General features: G+C 41.6%; 2 protein-coding genes across 4 annotated transcripts in view; one reads left to right on the plus strand and one right to left on the minus strand.

Moving 5' to 3' along the window:
* The first annotated feature begins 98 nt into the window (after positions 1–98).
* Positions 99–11,663, plus strand: prc2 (protein regulator of cytokinesis 2). 3 transcript variants are annotated; one of them, XM_029691951.1, is made up of 14 exons: positions 99–245; positions 4,218–4,350; positions 4,456–4,578; positions 4,718–4,951; positions 5,133–5,303; positions 5,402–5,551; positions 6,060–6,210; positions 6,298–6,434; positions 6,652–6,747; positions 7,881–8,033; positions 8,356–8,451; positions 8,660–8,764; positions 9,207–9,314; positions 10,932–11,663. In XM_029691951.1, the coding sequence occupies exons 1-14, from the start codon at positions 229–231 to the stop codon at positions 10,992–10,994; spliced, it is 1,737 nt and encodes a 578-aa protein (XP_029547811.1). In that variant the 5' UTR covers positions 99–228; the 3' UTR covers positions 10,995–11,663. The 3 variants fall into 3 exon arrangements, with proteins under 3 accessions (XP_029547811.1, XP_029547813.1, XP_029547812.1); XM_029691953.1 differs by lacking the exon at positions 99–245 and adding an exon at positions 1,881–1,900; XM_029691952.1 differs by lacking the exon at positions 99–245 and adding an exon at positions 1,898–1,962.
* Positions 11,664–12,855: 1,192 nt separating this feature from the next.
* LOC115149262 (5-hydroxytryptamine receptor 4) overlaps positions 12,856–26,094 on the minus strand; it is a 44,731-nt gene continuing 31,492 nt past the window's right edge. The window contains exon 7 of the mRNA XM_029691954.1: positions 12,856–13,488. Within this exon, the coding sequence (XP_029547814.1) occupies positions 13,380–13,488 (109 nt within the window). The 3' untranslated portion in view covers positions 12,856–13,379. The remainder of the gene's footprint in view (positions 13,489–26,094) is intronic.

Raw genomic sequence — 26,094 nt, forward strand, 5'->3', positions numbered from 1 at the left:
CAGTATTTTGACTGACAACGTTCAGTACTGAAGTGAAAATGTAATGTAGCTTACTATCCACTTGACGGAGGCAGAGAGCCTCTCTGACCAAAAAGGGGAGTGTCATTAGTGAATAGCACCATTGCTTCGTCGCGGCTAGAATGACAATTCAAACCAGCCAGCCACACGTCTTTTTAATTTAATGTAACATTTATATTCGTCAATAGCCACCTAGTTTCCGGAGCAGCTATGTCAAGCCGGAGGAGGTAAGTTGACTTGGTTTGCTAGCTAAAGTGGCTATCATTAGCCAGACTAGTAAGGAGTTAACGTTAGCTATACTTAGGAGTATCTCTAGTTAAATTTGCCGTAGCAATGTGCGAATTAAATTAGAAGTAGCTACCACAATGCAAAAAGCCAATGGCATTGTTGGGGTAGGGGAACGTTTCATACTGAACTACTCTTATCCTGACAATGACTATAGTAGGTTAGCTAAATTAGGTTATTCCGCGTTCAAAACAACTGGTAACTCGTAAATCTCGGACTTGCGTGTTCAAGTCAATTGGGAACCCGAGAAATATATATTTTTTAAAGCTCCGACTGGCGAAAAAAAAAATAGTTTAATGGTCATCTAACTCGGAATTCCAACTCAAGAACTCGGGCCTATTTCTAGAACTCTAACTTTCCGACCTGAAGATCAGACGTCATGGTTTGACCACGTCATTTTTAGTGTTCACAGGTGTCTTAAACGCACCAATAGTTACAAACACACGTTGTTTTCTAGCTCGGGGGTGTATTCATTACAGACACGTTCAGTTTAAGAACCAAACAGAACTAAACTCGTTTTTTGGACAAATGCAGGTCTCTCATAGTTTCGTTCGCTTCCGTTTTAAGAAACGTTTTGCAACAGAATCGGCGCTATGAATAGACCCGTGGGGCAAGAAGAGTCTTAAACGCGCTTTATCGTTACATTCATCCCCACATCACACATTTTTATTAGTGACTGGCTTTAATACTCTTTTGTTAATCATTAAAGTAAAAAATGTTGCTAGAGTAGTGACAAACTTTCCTCTGTTAGAACCACCATAACGTTAGCTCCCGAATCATAGTACAGATCCAACGCATGGGCCAACCCAGGCAAGGGAGGTCATGACTAATTACCACAGCCCATAGAGAATGATAGAGGTCTCTAGTGGCCAAAATGCCTGATTTTCGTGGACTGCTAACTTTATGCCTAACCTTAAATTAACACCAGAAAACAAGTTTTTGTTCATGTATTTTTACGATTTGGCCAATTTTAGCTGTGGTAACTAGTGACAATCCGGTGAAAACCCAATCTGCAACATGAGCCGTTATTAAGAAACATAGAACATCTCCTTTCCATAAAGTATATATTCACATTTTCGTACTAGATTTCATTGGAAAGGCACAGCGTTTATCAAAAGCAATCACTTTTGCATGTGAACACAGAATCGTACTCATTACTCCACATCCTTAATCTACCTCACTTTCGTTTTGAGTGAACTTTGCCAATGAATGCAATCACTTTCCACCTGGTGCAAACTACTTTTGCCAGGGGTGTATTTATTAAGCCAATTCTGTTGCAAAATGTTTTTTGTTCAACGTGACGTAAAAGCGGTTGGGTTCTTATACGGAAGTTGTAGTTCATTTTAATTGTATGATTTCCATGCATTGCCATTTCAATCTGAATAGTCTGCGATATGTTTGAGACAATATCCACTAGAAAATAGTATTAAACAGACTTCAAAATGCGGGTATCTGTGTGTGGCAGTCAATACTAAGACACGTGCACTCATAGACAGGATGCATGCATACATCAAAAGTCTTGCAGGTGTTTACATGGTATAAGCATGTGCCAGGTGACAGATATCTCAACGCCAGTACCGACGCTCTAATAATTCAGGTAAACATTTCCTGTGGATATTTTGACCAGTTGAAGGACTAACCGCACAGACAATCAGTAGAGTAAGTGCAAATGTCATTTTATACAAGATTCTGACTTGTAAGGAAACTTTCCAAGTTTTTGCAGTGCTTGGTTTGACTGTATACCAATAATTGGTATCATAGCCCATTTATGAAGTAATGTGTTTGTAAATGGAGCTGAAGTATGGGACTAAAAACAAACAAAAGATAACTATTGTAAATTATAAACTGGGTAGTTTGAGCCCTGAATGCTGATTGGCTGACAGCCGTGGTATATCAGACCGTATACTACGGTCTTGATATGTATTTTTACTGCTCTAATTAAGTTGGTAACCAGTTGCGTTGTGCCTAAGAACAGCCCTTGGCCATGGTATATTGGCCATATACCACACCCCCTCATGACTTATTGCTTAAATATACTGTCTGTAAAATGTATGTATAAGCTGGATGTAGAAGCCAGAGTGTTGTCCATTAGTTTACTCCAATTAGGGGAGGGATGGTAAGGTTGGGGAAAAATATTAAAGAAAATAATATATTTTTATACAGTACCAGTCAAAAGTTTGGACACCTACTCATTCAAGGGATTTTCTTTATTTTTTACTATTTTCTACATTGTAGAATAATAGAAGACATCAAAACTATGAAATAACACATATAGAATCATGGATTAAACAAAACAAGTGTAAAAAAAAATCTAAATATATTTAAGATTCTTCAAAGTAGCCTCCCTTTGCCTTGACGACAGCGTTGTACGCTCTTCACATTCTCTCAACCAGCTTCATGAGGTAGTCACCTAGAATGCATTTCAATTAACAGGTGTGCCTTAAGTTAATTTGTGGAATTTCTTTCCTTAATGCGTTTGAGCCAATCAGTTGTGTTGTGACAAGGTAGGGTTGGTATACAGAAGATAGCCCTATTTAGTAAAAGCAAAGAGAAACGACAGTACATCATTACTTTAAGACATGAAGGTCAGTCAATCCGGAACATTTCAAGAACTTTGAACGTTTCTTCAAGTGCAGTCGCAAAAGCCATCAAGCGCTATGATGAAACTGGCTCTCATGAGGACCGCCACTGGAAAGGAAGACCCAGAGTTACCTCAGCTGCAAATAAGTTCATTAGAGTTAACAGCCTCAGAAATCAGCAATTAACTGCACCTCAGATTGCAGCCCAAATAAATGCTTCAGAGTTCAACTAACAGACACATCTTATCATTAACTGTTCAGAGGAGACTGCATGGTTGAATTGCTGCAAAAAAAAACACTACTTAAGGACACCAATGAGAAGATGCTTGCTTGGGCCAAGAAACACGAGCGATGGACATTAGACCGGTGGAAATCTGCCCTTTGGTCTGATGAGTCCACATTTGTGATTTTTGGTTCCAACCCCCGTATCTTTGTGAGATGCAGAGTAGGCGAACAGATGATCTCTGCATGTGTGGTTCCCACCGTGAAGCATTGAGGTGTGCTTTGCTGGTGACACTGTCTGGGATTTATTTAGAATTCAAGGCAAACTTAGCCAGCATACCTACCACAGCATTCTGCAGCGATACGCCATCCCATCTGGTTTGGGCTTAGTAGGACTATCATTTGGTTTTTCAACAGGAAATGACCCAAAACACACCTCCCAGGCTGTGTAAGGCCTATTTTACCAAGGAGAGTGATGGAGTACTGCATCAGATGACCTGGCCTCCACAATCACCCGACCTCAACCCAATTATGATGGTTTGGGATGAGTTGGACCGCAGAGTGAAGGAAAAGCAGCCAACAAGTGCTCAGCATATGTGGGAACTCCTTCAAGACTGTTGGAAAAGAATTCCAGTTGAAGCTGGTTGAGAGAATGCCAAGAGTATGCAAAGCTGTCATCAAGGCAAAGGGTGGCTACTTTGAAGAATAAAATGTATATTGATTTGTTTTACACTTTATTTTGGTTACTACATGATTTTATAGTTGTGATGACTTCGATTATTCTACCATGTAGAAAATAGTAAAAATAAAGAAAAACCCTTGAATGAGTAGATGTGTTAACTTTTGACTGGTACTATGTATACATTTTGGATTTTATTTACTAAAAAAAAAATGGGACATTGGAAATGATACAGACAATTACATTGACAGAAGCCATGATCTATCTGCAATATTAAAGCTGATCTACCCCCTAAAAAAATATTGTTTTTGCAGTGCGTGGTTTCAAACTGTATACAAATAATTGGTTTCATATTCAGATTTGTTAGGCAATGTGTTTGCTACTTAGCCAGCTGAAGTTACCAAAAGTGATGGTCATGTCACTCATCTCTGCAGTGAAGCCCTGGCCTTCTCACTAGTGACTGGTATAAACCATGCCATGGCCAGGCTGGTGGACATCTGGGACAGCATGGGCATCATGGAGGAGCAGAGGGTAGAGCGGATGGAGACGGTGAAGAACCACATTGAGGTGAGGCTTCAGAAAACAGGAAATGTAGTGAACTGAAAATGAAACGGAAGCCTTGTCAAGTAACAAATTGACAGACTGATATGACATTCCTTTCCTAATCTAAAGGGCCTTTTGAATGACATGATCACTGAGGAGGAAGCTTTGAAGCACCGCATCCGAACCAATATCATCACTTTTGAAAAACAGTTGGATACCTTGTGTCTGGAAATGTCAATGGATCCATACAAAGTAAGTGGTTATTTCTTCAGGCTTAACAACAGTAAAGGTTGGTCTTTAAAGGGGCTGTTTCTCAATAGTTTAGCTGGTTCCACCCCTTGACTCTTTTCCTTTGTGCTAACCTCCTGTCTCCATCTTGTCCACCTGTCAGTTGGAGGAGGGTCTGACAGTCCTCCAGATCGAGAAGAACCTGCGTCTGCGTGTGGAGATTCTGACCAAGGAGAAGGGGGACCGTTTGAAGGAGCTACACGGACTGCAGCAGCAGGATAAGGAACTGTGCTTGGAGCTGTGCGTCACTCCCTATTATGTTCCAACAGGCAGCATGCCCTCACGCACTCAGCTGCAGGAGCTCCGGGAGCACCTCAAGACCCTCAGTGAAGAAAAGGTATTGCAACAGCTGCCAGGATGGCAGGACTGTTTAGCGTGAATGTCATGAATACCTGACTCAAGTATTACTAAGCACACTATTATTAATAATTTCTTCTTGAAGTCTCTTTTGTGGTCTTGTGATGTTTCTTTTGTTGGAAGCATCTCATCTCTTGTCCCTCCCTTCCCCTGTTCTGTAGAAGAGTCGTGCAAAGGTGTTCTCAGGGCTGCGTGAGGACATCAGGAAGCTCATGGAGGACATGGGTCATAAACCAGAAACCAGTCTGGAGAAAGAGTCGGTGTGTCACGGCGAGGAGATATTCCTGCTCACGCATGAAAACATCAAAGCCCTCCAACTGCTGTTGTCCCAGGTGCTGAAAATAATTTGATAAAACTTACTAATGATTACTCAGATTTTTGTTTTGGTTCTTGGACTTTTGACCAATTATATTAGTATATTTTTGTTTAGATGAAGGTCAAGAAGGAATCCCTGATGAATACTCTGGCTGAGCTGAAAGAACAAGCTATGTGCCTGTGGAATCGTCTGGAAGCGCTGGAGCAAGATCGCACTGCGTTCCAGGAGTGTGTGCAGGGTACCCTTTCTGACCAAATCACACAGGTTGGAACTCCCTCTTCCTTCATACCTCTCCTTCACCACAGTGTTGGACAAAGCTTCACCGGCATACCACTGCAATACAGTAAACATGGCACCATAACTACTAAGTTTCCCCAGAATTGGCTAACAAGGGAACAGAGAATACCTCTACAATGGTGCTAGAACACCACAGTGTTTGACAGTCCTTTATCATTAGGGCAGTGTTTCCCAACTCCAGTACCTTCAACAGTACACATTTTGAATGTAGTCCCAGACAAGCACACCTGATTCAACTTGTCAACTAATGATCAAGCCCTCAATGAGTTGAATCAGGTGAGTTTGTCAGGGACTACAACAAAAACATGTGCTGTTGGAGGAACTTGATGACTGGAGTTGAGAAACACTGCATTAGGGCATACGGAAAATTAAATTAGTTTTTTCTGAAGGAATGAGTTCAGATGGTACCTCCTCGTGTCACTGTTTCAGAGATTTATTTTTACTCCTACTGAACCTGACCCTGTTGCCCTTCCAGTGGCAGGAGGAGGTGGACCGTCTGACGGTCCTGCAGAAAGCCATGTTGGAGGATGTGATTGACAAGGTCCGACAGGAACTAGTGGCTCTCTGGGACAAGTGCAACCAAGGCCCTGAGCAGAGTGAACCCTTCAACGCCCACATCTGTGACGGTAGGTAGAACAACAATGGAAATACTTCCTCTCTCACTCATATGCAAAACGCATACATACTGATCGAACCGATCCGTCTTTCCCTAGATGACTTCACAGAGGAATTGTTGGCACTGCATGACGCTGAGCTATTGAAGGTGAAGAATTACTATGACCAGGCTAAACCCATACTGGAGGTTCTGCAGAAATGGGAGAAGTACTGGGCCCTCTTCCAGGACTTTGAGGTAATGCTGGAATTTGCGGTCAAGCTATGTTTGTGAAATAAATTGCAAATATATATTGTTAATTGTGTACCACTTGATGCATGTAATGGTTTTCAATCAAAAATATCCACAGTAGATACCAGCTGCTCTTGTTTCTGATACATGTTCAGTGTGGTGCATAATTGTTTTTGTTCCACTTCACATAGAAAACGTATCTAATTTTCAAACCTCTTTGCAGAAAAAGGCCAATGATCCAAACCGCTTCTCCAACAGAGGAGGAGCCCTTCTCAAAGAGGCCAAAGAGAAGGTCAAAGTTCAGAAGATGTTGCCAAAGGTAAGGCTGGATTTGATTCATCAACATGTCTCTCTAATAACTTTATTTGGCAGTTGGAGGGAGAGATTTTTTTTTTATATATATATATATATATGTATATGTATGTGTGTGTGTGTGTGTGTGTGTGTGTGTGTGTGTGTGTGTGTGTATGTGTGTATATATATATATATATATATATATATACACACATACCTTTTTTTTTTTAAAGTAGGGCTGTTGTACATGTTGATCTAGAGCATCCCAAACCTGCTCAATGGGTGACATGTCTGAGAATGCAGGCCATGGAAGAACTGGGACATTTTCAGCTTCCAGGAATTGTGTACAGATCCTTGCGATATTGAGCCGTGCATTATCATGCTGGACATGAAGTGATTGCGGGGGACGAATAACACCACAACGGGCCTCAGATCTCGTCACGGTATCACTGCATTCAAATTGCCATCAATAAAATGCAATTGTGTTCATTCTCTGTAGCTTATGCCTGCCCATACCATAGCTCCACTGCCACCATGGGGCACTCTGTTCACACTCGCCCACACGTCTGCGGTTGAGGCTGGTTGACGTACTGCCAAATTCTCTAAAAGATTCTTGCAGTCAGCAAACTTTTATTGTCCCCAGCACAATGTGCACCTGTGTAATGATCATGCTGTTTAATCAGCTTCTTGATATGCCTGTCAAGTGGATGGAATAGCTTAGCAAAGGAGAAATGCTCCCTAACAGAGATGTAAACAAATTTGTTCACAATTTGAGAGAAATAATAAGCTTTTTGTGTGTGTGTGGAAAATTTCTGGGATCTTTTATTTCAGCTCATTTAACATGGGACCAACACTTTACATGTTGCGTTCATATTTTTGTTCAGTGTATATATTATTTTTAAATATAATGTACATTTAAAATGTAATGTCTGAAAAGTGGCAGCAATGGTTGATGGTAATCAAAAGATATCCGCCTCCTTTATTCAATGTCAAATCTCGCCCCACTGTATGCTGCTGCCCCACTGTATGCTGTGTATATGATGGTGTCAGTGAGGTTGTCACCTTATGTTAAATGCCAGTGAAGTGTGTGTATATAAAGGATTTTGACAAAGGAAAAGTGATGTTGATCCTCCCTGTTATGTTATGTGATGTGACTAGTTGGAGGAAGAGCTGAGGACTGGTGTTGAGAGCTGGGAGAAGGACCAGGGTTCTGCCTTCCTGATACAGGGCCAGAGAGTCATGGCCTACATCTCCAGCCAATGGGAGGAGCACAAACAGCAGAGGAGCAAGGAGAAGAGTGAACGTGCCACTGTAAGTCCAGCCCCTCATAATGCTCTCACATTGACCCAGCAGTGTTCCCCAGTCGGCCAAGTACTGGTCCATAGAGGCTTCAGGGGGTTTGCTATTTTTCTTTAAAAACTATCATCAAACCTGATCTCCTTGTTTCCATGTGCAAAAGGCCAATTCTACAACGTACTGTGCTGAACGTGGAGTGAAATAGACCATATGGTGGTCAGCATGTGTAACTGTTGAATGGTGGGAAACAGGGATTTGACCATTCTGTCCCCAGCAGAATGGTCTGTTTGTTATTGACTGGTCTGTGACTGAGGCTTTGTTTGTCTCTGTGTTGCAGACATCAAAGAAGGGGGAAATGACAACTCTCTTCAAAACTCCCACGAAGAGGGCCCATGGTGGGATGAACACCCTCACCCCCAACAAGATCAGGAAGGTACAGTAACTAGCAGTGGTCCACATAGGGCTAGTTCACTCTCCTCCAAAACCTACTGGCCACTTTACTATTGTTCTAACTTTTTTATTTATTTAACGAGGCAAGTCAGTTAAGAACAAATTCTTATTAACAATGACTGCCTACACTGGCCAAACCCAGACAACACTGGGCCAATTGACCTTGACCACCATGACTGTCCTTTCAGCAGATTCCTACCCAGCCTACCATGGTGCGCTCCTACAGCTGCAGCTCATCCAGCACCTTCATCAGTGTGCCTAGCAGCAAGCCTCCTCTCTCCCAGGTTCAGATGCAGGTACACACACACACACACACACACACACACACACACACACACACACACACACACACACACACAGCACTCACTCCAAACTGTGGCCCATCATTGGTTCTTGTGCTTGCACATGTATATCCAGCATGAATGTTCAACATCTTCCTTTTATATTGCTGGACAACTATTAAAACAACCACTAGGTGATGCTGTTATAGAATTTTGCTTATTCAAGCGGTAAGCTATTCTGCCACTTTCCACAGTCAACTTAGCTTGTGAAAGAATATTGACAGCAAAATCAAAACTTGTCTTTAGAATCTAACCTCTTTCCAAGGTCAATCATTCTGGTAAAGAGATGCAGAAATGGAATACTTCAAATGGATTAGCAGAGGCTGCTTGGAAGGAAGTGTGTTGCATGCTCAATTTGTTGACTGATGTGCTGTTTGTCCATTCATTGGCTAAGCAGAAAATCAAGTCCCTTGAGAGAAGCAGCAGTAGTCAGAGAACACCCCTGCAGGAGTACAACGGTACAGAGGGGGAAAAACCTGTTGACATCAGCTACTCTGACTTCACTGTAAGACCATCCTCTTAAACTATACTCTAACTCAGCAGTCACCAACCTTTTCTGAGTCAATATCACATTCGGAGTCAAAAAGCAAGCTGAGATCTACCTCACAGAATTGATTAAAAGCATGACATGAATCGAGGCCTATGCAACATTAATCTAATCCAACCAGTTCTGTAGGAATGAGGTTTGTGCTGTATGCCTAATATATTACCACAGCATACTGCCAATCTTGTTCTTGTCAGACCATACACTGCCGTTCAAAAGTTTGGGGTCACTTAGAAATGTCCTTGTTTTTGACCATTAAAATAACATCAAATTGATCAGAAATACAGTGTAGACATTGTTAATGTTGTAAATGACTATTGTAGCTGGAAACTGCATTTTTAATGGAATATCGTCATAGGCGTACAGAGGCCCACGATCAGCAACCATCACTCCTGTGTTCCAATGGTACGTTGTGTTAGCTAATCCAAGTGTATCATTTTAAAAGGCTAATTGATCATTAGAAAACCCTTTTGCAATTGTTAGCACAGCTGAAAACTGTTCTGATTTAAAGAAGCAATAAAACTGGCCTTCTTTAGACTAGTTGAGTATCTGGAGCATCAGCATTTGTGGGTTTAATTACAGGCTCAAAATGGCCAGAAACCAAGCACTTTCTTCTGAAACTCGTCAGTCTAGTCTTGTTCTGAGAAATGAAGGCTATTCCATGTGAGAAATTGCCAAGAAACTGAAGATCTGGTACAACACTGTGTACTATTCCCTTCACAGCACAAACTGGCTCTAACCAGAATAGAAAGAGGAGTGGGAAGCCCTGGTGCACAACTTAGCAAGAGGGCAAGAACATTAGAGTACTCATGCACAAATTCATGTTGTTCTCATGAGCATGACCTCCATATTAAAATAGACACGACGAACTGCTTATAATAAAAACGCAGGGCTGTCGATACTTTTGGCTACTCATTCATTGCAGCTACAGTTCTGGTTGTAGCGGGAGTAGAAGTAGGGTGAAGCGCATTTTACATTTGGTAAAAGTGTTGAATAAAAACAGTGACAGTGCTGAATTAAAAACTTGAAGTATGAACTCACTCATGAAAGCAGCAGCTCTTTGCTGTGTTCTTTAAGTCTCTCTGGTCATGGTTTTAAAAGTGATTAAATCTCATGTAGTTTGTGGGTTGTGGAAGCTGTAGGCATGGTGATTTGAGCAATTCGATAGGCCAGCGCACTTGATTTAGCTCTCTCAGGTCTGCCGGGTAGACAGAGTTTGTTCCTTCAGACAAATGAAATGGTTCAAAATGGGAGTACTTCGATTATCTGGCGCGCAGGGCTTCTGAATCAAGTGCACCTACCGCCAGCAGCGCAAGATGAAAAATAAAAATAGGCGCACAAGTCTTTATCGATCGCAATCGACCAGTTTACTTCACTGTAAGACCAGCCTTATATGCTGCCACCTCAACTTTCAATGTGTACTTCAATAATCCATTCCAGACACATGAACTTATAGCAAAGATTGACAGATTTTTTTTTTCTCGCATTCTGCTTACTCCTCTAGATTGCTTTTTTAAAAAATGGGGGGTGGGGCGGGGTATATCAGTTACTAAAATATGTGTCTTTCATTCCCCCCAGGGTGACCTGTCCAAAAAGCCAAATGACGCAGTTTTCAATTCGACAGCAAAGGACCTTTTCTGATTTTCTCATGATGGTCCCCACATTTTAAGATGTGCGTGTGTGGACAATTCACCCCGCACAGGTTGTGTTGTGTCCACTTGGCACTCTCTCGTGGATATATGGGCGGTGTTTGTAATGGTCAGTGAGCATTTCAGGTAATGCAAGTCTTTGTTATCTTGATGTAAATCATTTTTTGTATTTGGTGTTGCTGTTACTTTGAAATGTGACCAATTTTGCATTTTTTGTATAGTAATGCTTATTTTAGACCACCTGTATGGAAGTGAATAGGTCTAAAGGGACTCTGTATGTGTCAGGTGTGGATGAAACATCACAAAGCCATGTTTTCCAGTTACTAATACTGTGCAGTCCGGGGAAGTGAATCACAAGTTTGATACGGTAGAGCCCCTTAGATGTTACATGCAGTACTTTTGATATTCCTTTTGATATTTGACTGGTTTATAAATGGCCAGGCTCCACCAGAGGAAGCATCCTGTTTTGATACAGACCTTCCAGCAGAACTACATGCAGCTCTTTCTGAATGTAAATATTGCTCTCTTGAAAATATACTTTTCTTATTGCACATACGGTCTTGACAATGTGTTTTGTCTTGATGTGTGCCTTGTCTTGTCAACATGTGCCTGTTTATTTTATATTTTTTGACTTAATTAATAAATATATGTTTCAATATGACATCTTTTGAGTTTATTTTTTAATCTACGGTAAATCTTAATACACATGAAACAAGAGTTTGGCTTTAATCATATGGGAGAGTGTTTGATTAGAGCCAAAGTCCTTAAATTGAACCAGGCCCTCTAAACATGTGTGGTTATAGAGAATATGTATTCCTCTTCTGCGCCATCAATCCTGGATTGTATCGTTGACCTTGAGGTAAAACACTCCTCTGCCCTTGACCGATGAGTGGGATTGTAGAAACCATGTAATTATCATGGATAATCAAGTTAGTCATTTATGAAAAGGGAGAAGAGGATTTTTGCTGTGTAATTGCCTCACTGAAATAATAGCATAATGGTCAAACATGTTTAAATGCTTTCAAGGCAACACAGTATTACACAATTAAAGCTGTTTGCTATTCAGCTGTCTCCATTTGAAGCCCATCAATTTGTCTGGGCTGCATGATCAGAAGTACAAGGCTTGATTAGACAGCAATTGAAAAGCAATTTTGTTAGTTGCTGAGTTCTTGGCACATAAAATTGTGACGTTACACATTTATTTATCACAAATAATATCCAACAATGCAAAAGAAATCTGACTAAAAAGTTGTCACATAGTAACAAGACATTGCTCCTTATTTTCTGAAGCTGAAATAAATACAATTTAGTAATGTCTATTTTATACCATCAGTTCTCTTCAGATTAAAATGTACATGAAATAGTTGTCAAAACTGAATATAAATAGTAAATGCTAAGTTGATTGACATAATTAAATACAGTTGTCCTTAACATACACAGGTCACTACCAGGAATGAGACCCTTTCATCCACAGTGTTCCCCCCAGGATTGTTTTCAGCAGCGGTGGCAAGTAAGCGGGTGGGGTGGTAGGCGTGGCCAATGGAGCGGTTTTAGAGGCCCTCCTCTTGACAATTCTACACGTTTGCCATAGGGCAGAGAACATTTTAGTTTTAAAGCTAGTTTCCTACAATTGTTATGCTGAGTAACTCAAACATAACAAAATTAATGGGGGTGCCATGCCATTTTTGGAATTTCAGATTCTCCCTGACTGTAGTTTTTATTTTGGTGTTTGTTAGTTCTCAAATATCTTATTTAAAAATGTGTGTGTGTATATATATATATATATATATATATATATATATATATATATATATATATATATATATATTGCTCCATTATCTTTTCTACATTCCTTATATCTGGTTTTAGTTGTTGAAGTTTACAATTAAAATGTTTTACCATCCCGAAAATATGTATTTGTTTTATTTTTTTTGAAGTGGTGGCCATGATTTAGCAGCGGCGGTGCGACGCTTGTAAAATGCATATAGGGGAAACACTGACAAAACTGGTGAGCCAACTGGTTACACTAACAATAGCTTTTAACTTCATAGGGACCCGTAGAATATTAATCACCAACAATCATCTTGGCGTAATGCTCAAGTCATTCCACAGACACTCTAACTGGCTTTTGATCTCTTCATGCATCTTCATTGTCTGATTGTCTTCACCTGGGGGAAAAAACTCTGACTGGACAGTGCTTTTATGCAGTAAATTCATAAACCATGATCTGGTAATTCAATAATCAAATGATTGACTTCTTCACTATCAGACTGTAGTCCTTCAGACCAGAATCTCATTGTGGTGACCATACATCCCCATTAATACATACTGTATTTCACTTGTTGAACTTGTGTAAGACATAAGCAGGTTTAGGTCATTATCTCTGGGCTATAGACAGTCCACCCATGGAGTCCTGAGATTCCAGCTCATTGGATAAAATCCTCCTGCTGTTGTCACTGTAGCTTCCGTTGGGAAGGAAGGATAGTCTAGAAGGGGGAAATGAAAAGAATGTTGTTAGTTAGCGTTATGAGCTCAGCCGGCCGCGACCGGGAGACCCATGGGGCGGCGCACAATTGGCCCAGCATCGTCCGGGTTAGGGGAGGGTTTGGCCGGCATGGATGTCCTTGTCCCATCGCGTTCTAACGACTCCTGTGGCGGGCCGGGCGCATGCATGCTGACACGGTCGCCAGGTGTACGGTGTTTCCTCCAACACATTGGTGTGGCTGGCTTCCGGGTTAAGCGGGCATTGTGTCAAGAAGCAGTGCGGCTTGGTTGGGTTGTGTTTTGGAGGACGCACGGCTCTCGACCTTCGCCTCTCCCGAGTCTCTGTACGGGAGTTGCAGCGATGAGACAAGACTGTAACTACCAATTGGATACCAAGAAATTGGGGAGTAAAAAGGGGTAAAATAATAAAAACATTAAAAAAAGAGTTATGAGCTGATGAGGGTCCAAGTAAAAGACCGATGATATCCAATGGAAAGTGAATCTGAAAAAAGACAGTTCTTGACAAATGAAGGCTTCTAGCAAGCAAGGCAGATACCAGACAGTGTTACACAACCAGCTACGCTAACCATAGAATAGATGCATCTCTCACGCCTCAAGACATGAATTCTTAATTACAATGTTCCTCCATGTACCTGTCCATAGTTTTGTCTGTCTTTGTCTTGTCACTACTATTGCTGTCAAACCTTGCTGCATCCCCCTTCCCCCTCCAAAAGGACCACAATGAAAATAAGCTTTTAAGCTTTGTGTTATCGTTAATGATTTTCTTAAATTGTTTGTGGAGGTGTCACTGGCTGGAGCACACTTATGTATGTATTTAAAAATTGTCTAAATTCAATCAATCAACCTCCAAATGCACTCTGTTCTCGCAGAAGACTGTTTACTGTCAAAATAGAGCTCTCAATCTCTATTTATCAAACAAGTATTTATCATACCCAGATGAACAATGTCAGATGCTATTTGTCTAAGCCTGTACAGAATGTCATATCAGGCATTGTCATGATCAACTTGACAACATGAAAATGTCACCAGGACATCCATCAAACTTGGACATATTATCACTCCTACACTGATGTTTCAAACATACATTTTCTGTCAGGAATGACAAATGGTTTATAAATAGTCTACTGCAATTGTCTTAGTTCATATTTACACTGCTAAACAGCCATTAAAGCTGCCATAATGCACAGCTATATATAATGCTACAGTGCCTATTCTATGCCGGGTATTTTGTCAGTGTAATGATGCCACTTAAATGGAATGAATCACGACGACACAATGTGGCATCACACCACACACAGTAACAGAATCCCTCTGTACCTATGGCATCCTGTGGCACTGGACTTGTCCACTGCAGTTATGTTTCAGCACTTCCTGCAGGGTCGACAAAGGTACCTCATAACATGCGTTCCTGATTGACAAAATACACAAGACATGTTCAATGTTATTATCTAGATTATTAATGTTATGCATTCTAGACTAGAGCCAGCTCAAACCTGAGGGCTGCATCCATGGAATCAGACAGTTGTGATATCCACTGAGAACCGAAGGCATTTTGCGGGAATTAGACATTTTGAATGCTCATGATACATTTCTAGAGCAGCACCCTTATATGGTTAATTTGACCTACATGCCATGTGACTTAGCTTAATATGTTTATGGTTAAAGAACTAAAATAGATCTCCATAATGGACATTCCCACGTTTGACCACAATGGGATCTATAAAAACTGGGCTCCACATTGTGAACCCTGAACCTTGAACTGTATTTCGCATCATGCAAATGCTTTGGCAGAGATGTCACCCTATCTCTTACACTAAGCAGTAGATCCAACTGATATCTTTGGCTGTAGTGCAAACTTCATTACAAGAACAAAATGTGTTGTCCACATTTTTGAAAACAGGGTGACCTCCAGCCAGGATGTACTGTTTTGAAAGAACAAGTGCCAAAATAAACCCACATGGGGTCAAGTACTCAACATAAACATACTGTATCAAAAGAAGCACTATAACTATATAGATACCATGCAATGCATGTCCAATTTGGCCTAAACTTTCCAACAGCTCTCCAACTCTATACAACTCCTCGAAAGAGAATGTGAGTGAGCATGAGAAAGCTGATTCCGTTTATTAGCTTAGATCGTTGTCACTTAATACAATATTTAGGCAAGTGAAGAGGAAACATGGACTCTTCTGCCGTTGTCTATGCTCCATTTCATGGCAATATTTTTTTTGGTATATCAAATAATCAAAACCTCATCAAATAAAAATTAAATCAAATTTTATTTGTCACATACACAAGTTTAGCTGATGTTATTGCAGGTGTGGTGAAATGCTTGTTTTTCTAGCTCCAACAATGCAGTAATATCAAACAATTCACAACAATACACACAACCTAAAAGTAAAAGAATGGAATTAAGGAACATATAAATATTAGGATGAGCAATGTCGGAGTGGCATAGACTAAATACAGTAGAATAGAATACAGTATATACATATGAGATGAGTAAAGCAAAAATATGTAACCTTATTAAAGTGACTAGTGTTCCATTATTAAAGTGGCCAGTGATTTCACTGTCTATGTACACTACTGTTCAAAATCTTGGGGTCACTTAGAAATATCCTTGTTTTTGAAATAAAAGCACATTGTTTTTGTCCATTAAAATAACAAATTGATCATAAATAGAGTGTAAACATTGTTAATGTTGTAAATGACTATTGTAGCTGGAAACGGCTGATTTCTTTATGGAATATCTACTGTAAATGGGTGTACAAAGGTCCATTATCAGCAACCATCACTCCTGTGTTCCAATGGCACGTTGTGTTAGCTAATCCAAGTGTATCATTTTAAAAAGCTAATTGATCATTAGAAAACCCTTTTGCAATTATGTTAGCACAGCTTAAAACAGTTGTGCTGAGTAAAGAAACAATAAAACTGGCCTTCTTTAGACTAGTTGAGTCTCTGGAGCATCAGCATTTGTGGGTTTAATTACAGGCTCACAATGGCCAGAAACAAAGACCTTTCTTCTGAAACTCGTCAGTCTATTCTTGTTCTGAGAAATGAAGGCTATTCCATGCGAGGTCTGAAGATCTCACAACGTACTACTCCCTTCACAGAACAGCGCAAACTGGCTCTAACCAGAATAGAAAGAGGAGTGGGAGGCCCCGGTGCACAACTGAGCAAGAGGACAAGCACATTAGAGTGCCTTTTAAAATTATAAACTTGGATTAGCTAACAACGTGCCATTGGAACACAGGAGTGATGGTTGCTGATAATGGGCATTTAATGGGCCTCTGGCCTATGTAGATATTCCATAAAAAAATCTGCCGCACAACTGAGCAAGAGGACAAGTACATTAGAGTGTCTAGTTTGAGAAACAGACGTCTCCCAAGTCCTCAACTGGCAGCTTCATTAAATAGTACCCGCAAAACACCAGTCACAACGTCAACAGGCCTTCCCTGTAGCTCAGTTGGTAGAGCATGGTGTTTGCAACGCATGGTGTTTGCAATGCCAGGGTTGTGGGTTCGATTCCCACGGGGAGCCATGTATGAAATGTATGCATTCACTACTGTAAGTCGCTCTGGATAAGAGTGTCTGCTAAATGACTTAAATGTAAATGTAACAGTGAAGAGGCATCTCCGGGATGGTGGCCTTCTAGGCAGAGTTCCTCTGTCCATGTTCTTTTGCCCATCTTAATCTTTTCTTTTTATTGGCCAGTCTGAGATATGGCTTTTTCTTTGCAACTCTGCCTAGAAGGCCAGCATCCCGGAGTCGCCTCTTCACTGTTGACATTGCTTTCTTGGGTACAGGAACAGTGGTGGACATTTTGAAGCAAGTGGGGACAGCAGACTGGGATAGGGAGAGGTTGAACATGTGCGTAAACACTTCTTATCTGTGCACTGTGGCGCATTTAGCCATTAGAGGCTGCCAAATAAAATATTTTTCCCACAGGAAGACTGATGGACAATAACGTAACACAAATCTTTTCCAGGATAGAAATAAAAAGTCACAAATCTATTTACAGCATAGTTTTCTGGTAGGTGTATGGTGTGCTGGGCCAAACACCATATCTGTTCTGCTGTTGAGTGGTTTCACAGTCAGTATTATTGGTTTTGTATCGATCCCTGTCACAGAAAAAAAGCCTCAACCAACACCTACAGTAGTTAAACATATACAGTTGAAGTCGGAAGTTTACATACACTTAGGTTGGAGTCATTAAAACTAGTTTTTCAACCACTCCACAAATTTCTTGTTAACAAACTATAGTTTTGGCAAGTCGGTTAGGGCATCTACTTTGTGCATGACACAAGTCATTTTTCCAACAATTGTTTACAGACAGATTACTTCATTTTTAATTCACTGTATCACAATTCCAGTGGGTCAGAAGTTTACATACGCTAAGTTGACTGTGCCTTTAAACAGCTTGGAAAATTCCAGAAAATGATGTCATGGCCTTAGAAGCTTCTGATGGGCTAATTGACATCATTTGAGTCGATTGGAGGTGTACCTGTGGATGTATTTCAAGGCCTACCTTCAAACTGAGTGCCTCTTTGCTTGACGTCATGGGAAAATCAAAAGAAATCAGCCAAGACATCAGAAAAAAATTGTAGACCTCCACAAGTCTGGTTCATCCTTGTGAGCAATTTCCAAATGCCTGAAGGTACCACGTTCATCTGTACAAACAATAGTACGCAAGTATAAACACCATGGGACCACGCAGCCGTCATACCACTCAGGAAGGAGATGCATTCTGTCTCCTAGAGATGAACGTACTTTGGTGTGAAAAGTGCAAATCAATCCCAGAACAACAGCAAAGGACCTTGTGAAGATGCTGGTACAGGTACAAAAGTATCTATATCCACAGTAAAACAAGTCCTATATCGACATAACCTGAAAGGCCGCTCAGCAAAGCCACTGCTCGAAAACCGCCATAAAAAAAGCCAGACTACGGTTTGCAACTGCACATGGGGACAAAGATCCTACTTTCTGGAGTAATTTCCTCTGGTCTGATTAAACAAAAATAGAACTGTTTGCCTTAATGACCATCGTTATGTTTGGAGGAAAAAAGGGGAAGCTTGTAAGCCGAAGAACACCATCCCAACCGTGAAGCACAGGGGTGGCAGTATCATGTTGTGGGGGTGCTTTGCTGCAGGGGGGACTGGTGCACTTCACAAAATCAATTGCATCACGAGGCAGGAAAATTATGTGGATATATTGAAGCAACATCTCAAGACATCAGTCAGGAAGTTAAAGCTTGGTCGCAAATGGGTCTTCCAAATGGCCAATGACCCCAAGCATACTTCCAAAGTTGTGGCAAAATGGCTTAAGGACAACAAAGTCAAGGTATTGGGATGGCCATCACAAAGCCCTGACCTCAATCCTATAGAACATTTGTGGGCAGAACTGAAAAAGCATGTGCGCTCAAGGAGGCCTACAAACCTGACTCAGTTACACCAGCTCTGTCAGGAGGAATGGGCCAAAATTCACCCAACTTATTGTGGGAAGCTTGTGGAAGGCTACCCGAAACGTTTGACCCAAGTTAAACAATTTAAAGGCAATGCTACCAAATACTAATTGAGTGTATGTAAACTTCTGACCCACTGGGAATGTGATGAAAGAAATTAAAGCGGAAATAAATAAGTAATTATCTCTACTATTATTCTGACATTTCACATTCTTAAAATAAAGTGTACCCCACCTCTTTAAGGAATACCTGGGATAGGATAAAGTAATCCTTCTAACCCCCCCCCTAAAAGATTTAGATGCACTATTGTAAAGTGGTTGTTCCACTGGATATCATAAGGTGAATGCACCAATTTGTAAGTCGCTCTGGATAAGAGCGTCTGCTAAATGACTTAAATGTAAATGTAAATGTAATGTAAATGTAATCCTAACTGACCTAAAACAGGGAATTTTTACTAGGATTAAATGTCAGGAATTGTGAAAAACTGAGTATAAATGTATTTGGCTAAGGTGTATGTAAACTTCCGACTTCAACTGTATACAGTGTATTCGGAAAGCATACAGACCCCTTGATTTTTTCCACATTTTGTTACGTTACAGCCTTATTCTAAAATTAATTAAATAGTTTTTTCTCTCATCAATCTACACACAATACCCCATAATGACAAAGCAAAAAAAATTGGAAATATCACATTTACATACGTTTTCAGACTATTTGCTCGGTACTTTGTTGAAGCACTTTTGGCAGCAATTACAGCTTTGAGTCTTCTTGGGTATGACGCTACAAGCTTGGTACACCTGTATTTGGGGAGTAAATCACATTATTTTCTGCAGATCCTCTCAAGCTCTGTCAGTTTGGTTGGGGAGCGTCGCTGCACAGTAATTTTTAGGTCTCTTCGGAGATGTTCGATCGGGTTCAAGTCCGTGCTCTGGCTGGGCCACTCAAGAACATTCAGAGACTTGTCCCGAAGCCACTCCGATGTTGTCTTGGCTGTGTGCTTTGGGTCGTTGTCCTGTTGGAAGGTGAACCTTCGCCCCAGTCTGAGGTCCTGAGCGCTCTGGAGCAGGTTTTCATCAAGGATCTCTCTCTACATTGCTCCGTTCATCTTTCCCTCGATCCTGACTAGTCTCCCAGTCCCTGCTGCTGAATAACATCCCCACAACATGATGCTTCCACCACCATGCTTCATTGTAGGTATGGTGCCAGGTTTCCTCCAGACTTGACGCTTGGCATTCAGGCCAAAGAGTTCAATCTTGGTTTCATCAAACCAGAGAATCTCATGGTCTGAGAGTCTTTAGGTGCCTTTTGGCAAACTCCGAGCAGGCTGTCATGTGCCTTTTACTGAGGAGTGGCTTCCATCAGGCCACCACCATAAAGGCCTGATTGGTGTAGTGCTGCAGAGATGCTTGTCCTTCTGGAAGGTTGTCCTTCTCCCATCTCCACAGAGGATCTCTGCAGCTCTGTCAAAGTGACCATCAGGTTCTTGGTCACCTCCCTGACCAAGGCCCTTCTTCCCCGATTGCTCAGTTTGTCTGAGCAGCCAGCTCTAGGAAGAGTCTTGGTGGTTCCAAACTTCCATTTAAGAATGATGATGGCCACTGTGTTCCTGGGGACCTTCAGTGCTGATGACATTTTTTGGTGTCCTTCCCCAGATCTGAGCCTCGACACAATCCTGTCTCGGAGCTTGATGGACAATTCCTTCAATCTCATGATTTGGTTTTTGCTCTGACATGCACTGTCAACTGTGGGACTTATATAGACAGGTGTGTACCTTTCCAAATCATGTCCAATCAATTGAATGTACCACAGCTGGACTCCAATCAAGTTGTAGAAACATCTCAAGGATGATCAATGGAAACAGTATGCACCTGAGCTCAATTTCGAGTCTCATAGCAAAGGGTCTGAATAATTATGTAAATACATTTATACAATTTTTAAAAACCTGTTTTTGCTTTGTCGTTATGGGGTATTGTCTGTAGATTGATGAGGAAAAAAGGTAATTTAATACATTTTAGACTACGGCTTTAACATAACACAATGTGGAAAAGGGAAGGGGTCTGAATACTATCCGAATGCACTGTCATCAACAGAGACGAAGGGAAACCAGTTGAACGTCTCCAGGGGAAGGTTTTATTTCTGTTTAATTTAGTCTTAATTCCTCGGGCGCTGGTCCACATGGTTCTTTTTATCAACATATGTAATCAGTCTTAAACTATAAACTCTGAATCCTGGAGGACTCTGGGTGGAAATTAAACCAAAATACAGGACCTCAGACCTTTCCCTGGCAGACACCAGGAGCCATGGGGATTGCATGTTGATTAGCTTAATAATGATATGATTTTCTTCTGACATGACATCAAGGAATGTAGAAATAGAGCTACAACAGGGGTGGGCCAGTTCCGGCCCGTGAGCCCATTCAATCTGGCCCGCGGGAGGTTTGAGTAAAAAATAAATAATACTCACTCCAGGCCACTCTTGAACTAGATACAACGTATGTAGAAATTAGAATGGACCTATATATTTTCAAATACCTGCCCTTTTTCAGAAATTTATTTTGACAAACAAATCTTTCAAACAAAAAAAATCTGTGAAGCCCTCTACAGTATATCTTTCAGACACTTCGACCTTATTTCACAGAAAACAGAAAATGACTTGAGTCCCTTGGGTACCTGACTACCCTGAATTTCTTACTGCCAAAACATGCTACGAAGAATTTGTCCTGCCCCTGAAAACAAATAAATTGCATTTTTGCAGCTCTATCAAATCCCTAAGTCCCAGCCAGTCTCAAATGAATTACAACCAAATCCCATCTATGGTGCAGTATTTGTTCAAATGTAGTCACGGTACATTTTACAACTGTTTGTTCCCAGACTAAAAAGAACATGTTTTTCTATTGAAGAGGGCAGAACAGCAGTACATTCCCTAAAGGAAATGAAAACACTGACTTTCAGATCACTTGACCATTATCCAATGCATTATGCCACCGGTAGAGTAGGTCTATAATATACTATTCTGATATATGAAAACATCTATATAATAGATGAAAACATCTTATATTTTTTATACCTATCCATCCATTCATCTTGCACTGCATAACTCCATTTGCAGTCACTGACGACAACTGAAATTGCCATCCAGATCAGCTCCTCTGATCCCTGGTATGTGGACGTTACTAGTTTCAGTTTGTATGGGGTTTATTGGATTGAGGCTGAGACACACTGTTAAATTCCCCTATCCTGGTATGTGGACGTTACTAGTTTCAGTTTGTATGGGGTTTATTGGATTGTGGCTGAGACACACTGTTAAATTATCCAATCCTGTGGTCTTAAACTCAAACCTTTGATCATAACCAGATGACCACCAGTATGGTCAGGGGCAGGACAGGAGTGAAAGGGGCTGTGTGTGAGAGACCCTGCTATCTCAGCCCTGCTATCTGAGCCCTGCTATCTGAGCCCTGCTATCTCTGCCCTGCTATCTGAGCACTGCTATATCTGCCCTGCTATCTGAGCCCTGCTATATCTGCCCTGCTATCTGAGCCCTGCTATATCTGCCCTGCTATCTGAGCCCTGCTATATCTGCCCTGCTATCTGAGCCCTGCTATCTGAGCCCTGCTATCTCAGCCCTGCTATCTGAGCCCTGCTATCTGAGCCCTGCTATCTCAGCCCTGCTATCTCAGCCCTGCTATCTGAGCCCTGCTATCTGAGCCCTGCTATCTGAGCCCTGCTATCTCTGCCCTGCTATCTCTGCCCTGCTATCTGAGCCCTGCTATCTCTGCCCTGCTATCTGAGCCCTGCTATCTCTGCCCTGCTATCTGAGCCCTGCTATCTGAGCCCTGCTATCTCTGCCCTGCTATCTGAGCCTTGCTATCTCTGCCCTGCTATCTGAGCCCTGCTATCTGAGCCCTGCTATCTGAGCCCTGCTATCTGAGCCCTGCTGTCTCTGCCCTGCTATCTGAGCCCTGCTATATCTGCCCTGCTATCTCAGCCCTGCTATTTGAGCCCTGCTATCTGAGCCCTGCTATCTGAGCCCTGCTATCTCTGCCCTGCTATATCTGCCCTGCTATCTCAGCCCTGCTATTTGAGCCCTGCTATCTGAGCCCTGTTATCTCAGCCCTGCTATCTGAGCCCTCCTATCTGAGCCCTGCTATCTCAGCCCTGCTATCTGAGCCCTGCTATCTCAGCCCTGCTATTTGAGCCCTGCTATCTGAGCCCTGCTATCTCAGCAGGTAGCCAAATCTCCACAGGTTAGATCACTGAAGGGATCTGTCAAGCATCAACCAGTTCTGGTAAAATAAACAACACAAATCTTGTATCTGTTTTAACTGTTTTATCTGAAAAAGTAAAATGAACATTACTGTTCAAGTTACACATGAACACCACACTTTGATGTAGTGTTCATAAAAGCTTCCATTGAGTCCATCATAAATCTATTCTGTGTAGTAAACAAACACCTGGTTTGACTAAAGTCTGCAGAACCTAGAGGGGCTGAGTTGTGAGGTTAGTACAGTTAAAATTATATTAAATTATATGGTTTGAATCAACCATGTTTATTTGGTTTGAATCAACCATATTTGCATGATATTGTGAGAAGTAGTAAACAATTTATAGAACATAATATAATATAATCGTGTATTGCAGTACATTTGTAATACAATACAACATGGTGAACTATGTGTATTACAACTTGTTGACGTCAAAGAAAGTACTGGAAGCTTTGTTATTAAACTGGAACAGATCAGTTGCCCCCAGGTCATAAAGTCATTTCCCCCTCCATTTTTCCACGGTCTTTCACTATTACATCAAGACATAATAATAATAGTAATAATATGTGCCATTTAGCAGACGCGACTTACAGTCATGCGTGCATGCATTTTACATATGGATGGTCCCGGGAATCGAACTCACAACCCTGGCAGTGCAAGGACCACAAGACAAGGCATGAAGAGATAGAATCAGACATCCACATCAGTTGAGGTCCAGCTGTATTTATGAGCTATATTAAAATCCAGTCTCCAATAATACACCCAGTACACTGTACCAGTTTATTAGGTACACAACCCTGTTCACGAAAATGGTTCGCTCCTAGTGAGTCACGTGGCCATAGATTGCTATGTAATTTTCTTTATTTAACCTTTATTTAACTAGGCAAGTCGGTTAAGAACAAATTATTATTTACAATGACGACCTACCGGGGAACAGTGGGTTAACTGCCTTGTTCAGGGGCAGAACGACAGATTTTACCTTGTCAGCTCGGGGATTCAATCCAGCAACCGAACGCTCTAACCACTAGGCTACCTGCCACCCTAAAGCAGGCAGACAAGCATCGAGGCATTCAGTTACTGTTCGATTGAACGTTATAATGGGCAAAACTAGTGACCTAAGTGACTTTGAGGGTGGTATGATTGTCGGTATCTCAGAAACGGCTGGCCTCCTCAGCTTTTCACGCATGACAGTGTCAAGAGTTTATCAAGAGTGGTGTGACAAAACAAAAACCATCCAGTCAGTGGCAGTCCTGTGGGTGAAAACAACTAGTTGATGAGAGGTCAAAGGAGAATGGCAAGAATCGTGTAGGCTAACAGGCAGGCCACAAACAGGCAAATAATGGCGCAGTACAACCGTGGTGTGCAGAACAGCACCTCAGAACCCACATCTCGTCGGTCCCTTTCACAAATAGGCTATTGCAGCAGATGACCGCACTGGGTTCCACTCCGATCAGCTAAAAACAAGAAGAAGCGGCTCCAATGGGCACGCGATCACCAACACTGGACATATGAGGAATGGAAATACATTGCCTGGTCTGACGAATCCAGGTTCCTGTTGCGTCATGCTGATGGCAGAATCAGGATTTGCCTAGTGTCAACGGTACAGGCTGGTGGCGGTGGTGTAATGGTGTGGAGAATGTTTTCCTGGCACATGTTAGGCCCCTTGATACCAGTTGAGCAATGTTTCCATTCCCCAAAGAATTCAGTATGTTCTGGGGGCAAAGGGGGGTCCTACCCTGTACCAGATGAGTGTGCCTAATAAACTGTCAACTGAGTGCAGATTCCCACAATGGAAACAGCCTGGACCTGGCTTGTTTATCCAAGTTAAAAAAACGGTCTTGCTCGGTCAAGTTTGTTTTCTTTGAAGAATATGAAAACGATTTCATAAAAACTTGCCTTCTTTTGATCATACAGTGCCTTCGGAAAGTATTCAGACCCCTTGACTTTTTCCACATTTTGTTACGTTACAGCCTTATTCTAAAATGGATGCAATAAAAAGAAATCCTCAGCAAACTACACAGAATACCCCATGAGGACAAAGCGAAAACAGGTTTTTAGAAATTTTTGCAAATACCTTATTTACATAAGTATTCAGACCCTTTGCTATGAGACTCAAAATTGAGCACAGGTGCATCCTGTTTCCATTGATCATCCTTCAGATGTTTCAACAACTTGATTGGAGTCCACCTGTGTTAAAATCAATTGATTGGACTTGATTTGGAAAGGCACACACCTGTCTATATAAGATCTCATAGTTGACAGTGCATGTCAGAACAAAAACCAAAACATGAGGACGAAGGAACTGTCTGTAGTGCTCCGAGACAGGATTGTGTCGAGGCACAGATCTGGGGAAGGGTACCAAAACATTTCTGCAGTATTGAAGGTCCCCAAGAACATCATCATTCTTAAATGGAAGAAGTTTGGAACTACCAAGACTCTTCCTAAAGCTGACTGCCCAGCCAAACTAAGCAATTGGGGGAGAAGGGCCTTGGTCAAGGAGGTGATCAAGAACCCGATGGTCACTCTGACAGAGCATCACATCTGGAGGAAACCTGGGACCATCCCTACAGTGAAGAATGATGGTGGCAGCATCATGCTGTGGGGATGTTTTTCAGTGGCAGGGACTGGGAGACAAGTCAGGATTGATGGAAAGATGAACAGAGCAAAGTGTAGAGAGATCCTTGATGAAAACCTGCTCCAGAGTGCTTAGGACCTCAGACTGGGGTGAAGGTTCACCTTCCATCAGGACAACGACTCTAAGCACACAGCCAAGATGATGTAGGAGTGACTTCGAGACAAGTCTCTGAATTCCCTTAAGTGGCCGAGCCAGAGCCCGGACTTCAAATCAAATCAAATCAAAGTTTA

This window comes from Salmo trutta, chromosome 15, assembly GCF_901001165.1.
Source record: "Salmo trutta chromosome 15, fSalTru1.1, whole genome shotgun sequence".
Classification (NCBI taxonomy): Eukaryota; Metazoa; Chordata; class Actinopteri; order Salmoniformes; family Salmonidae; genus Salmo; species Salmo trutta.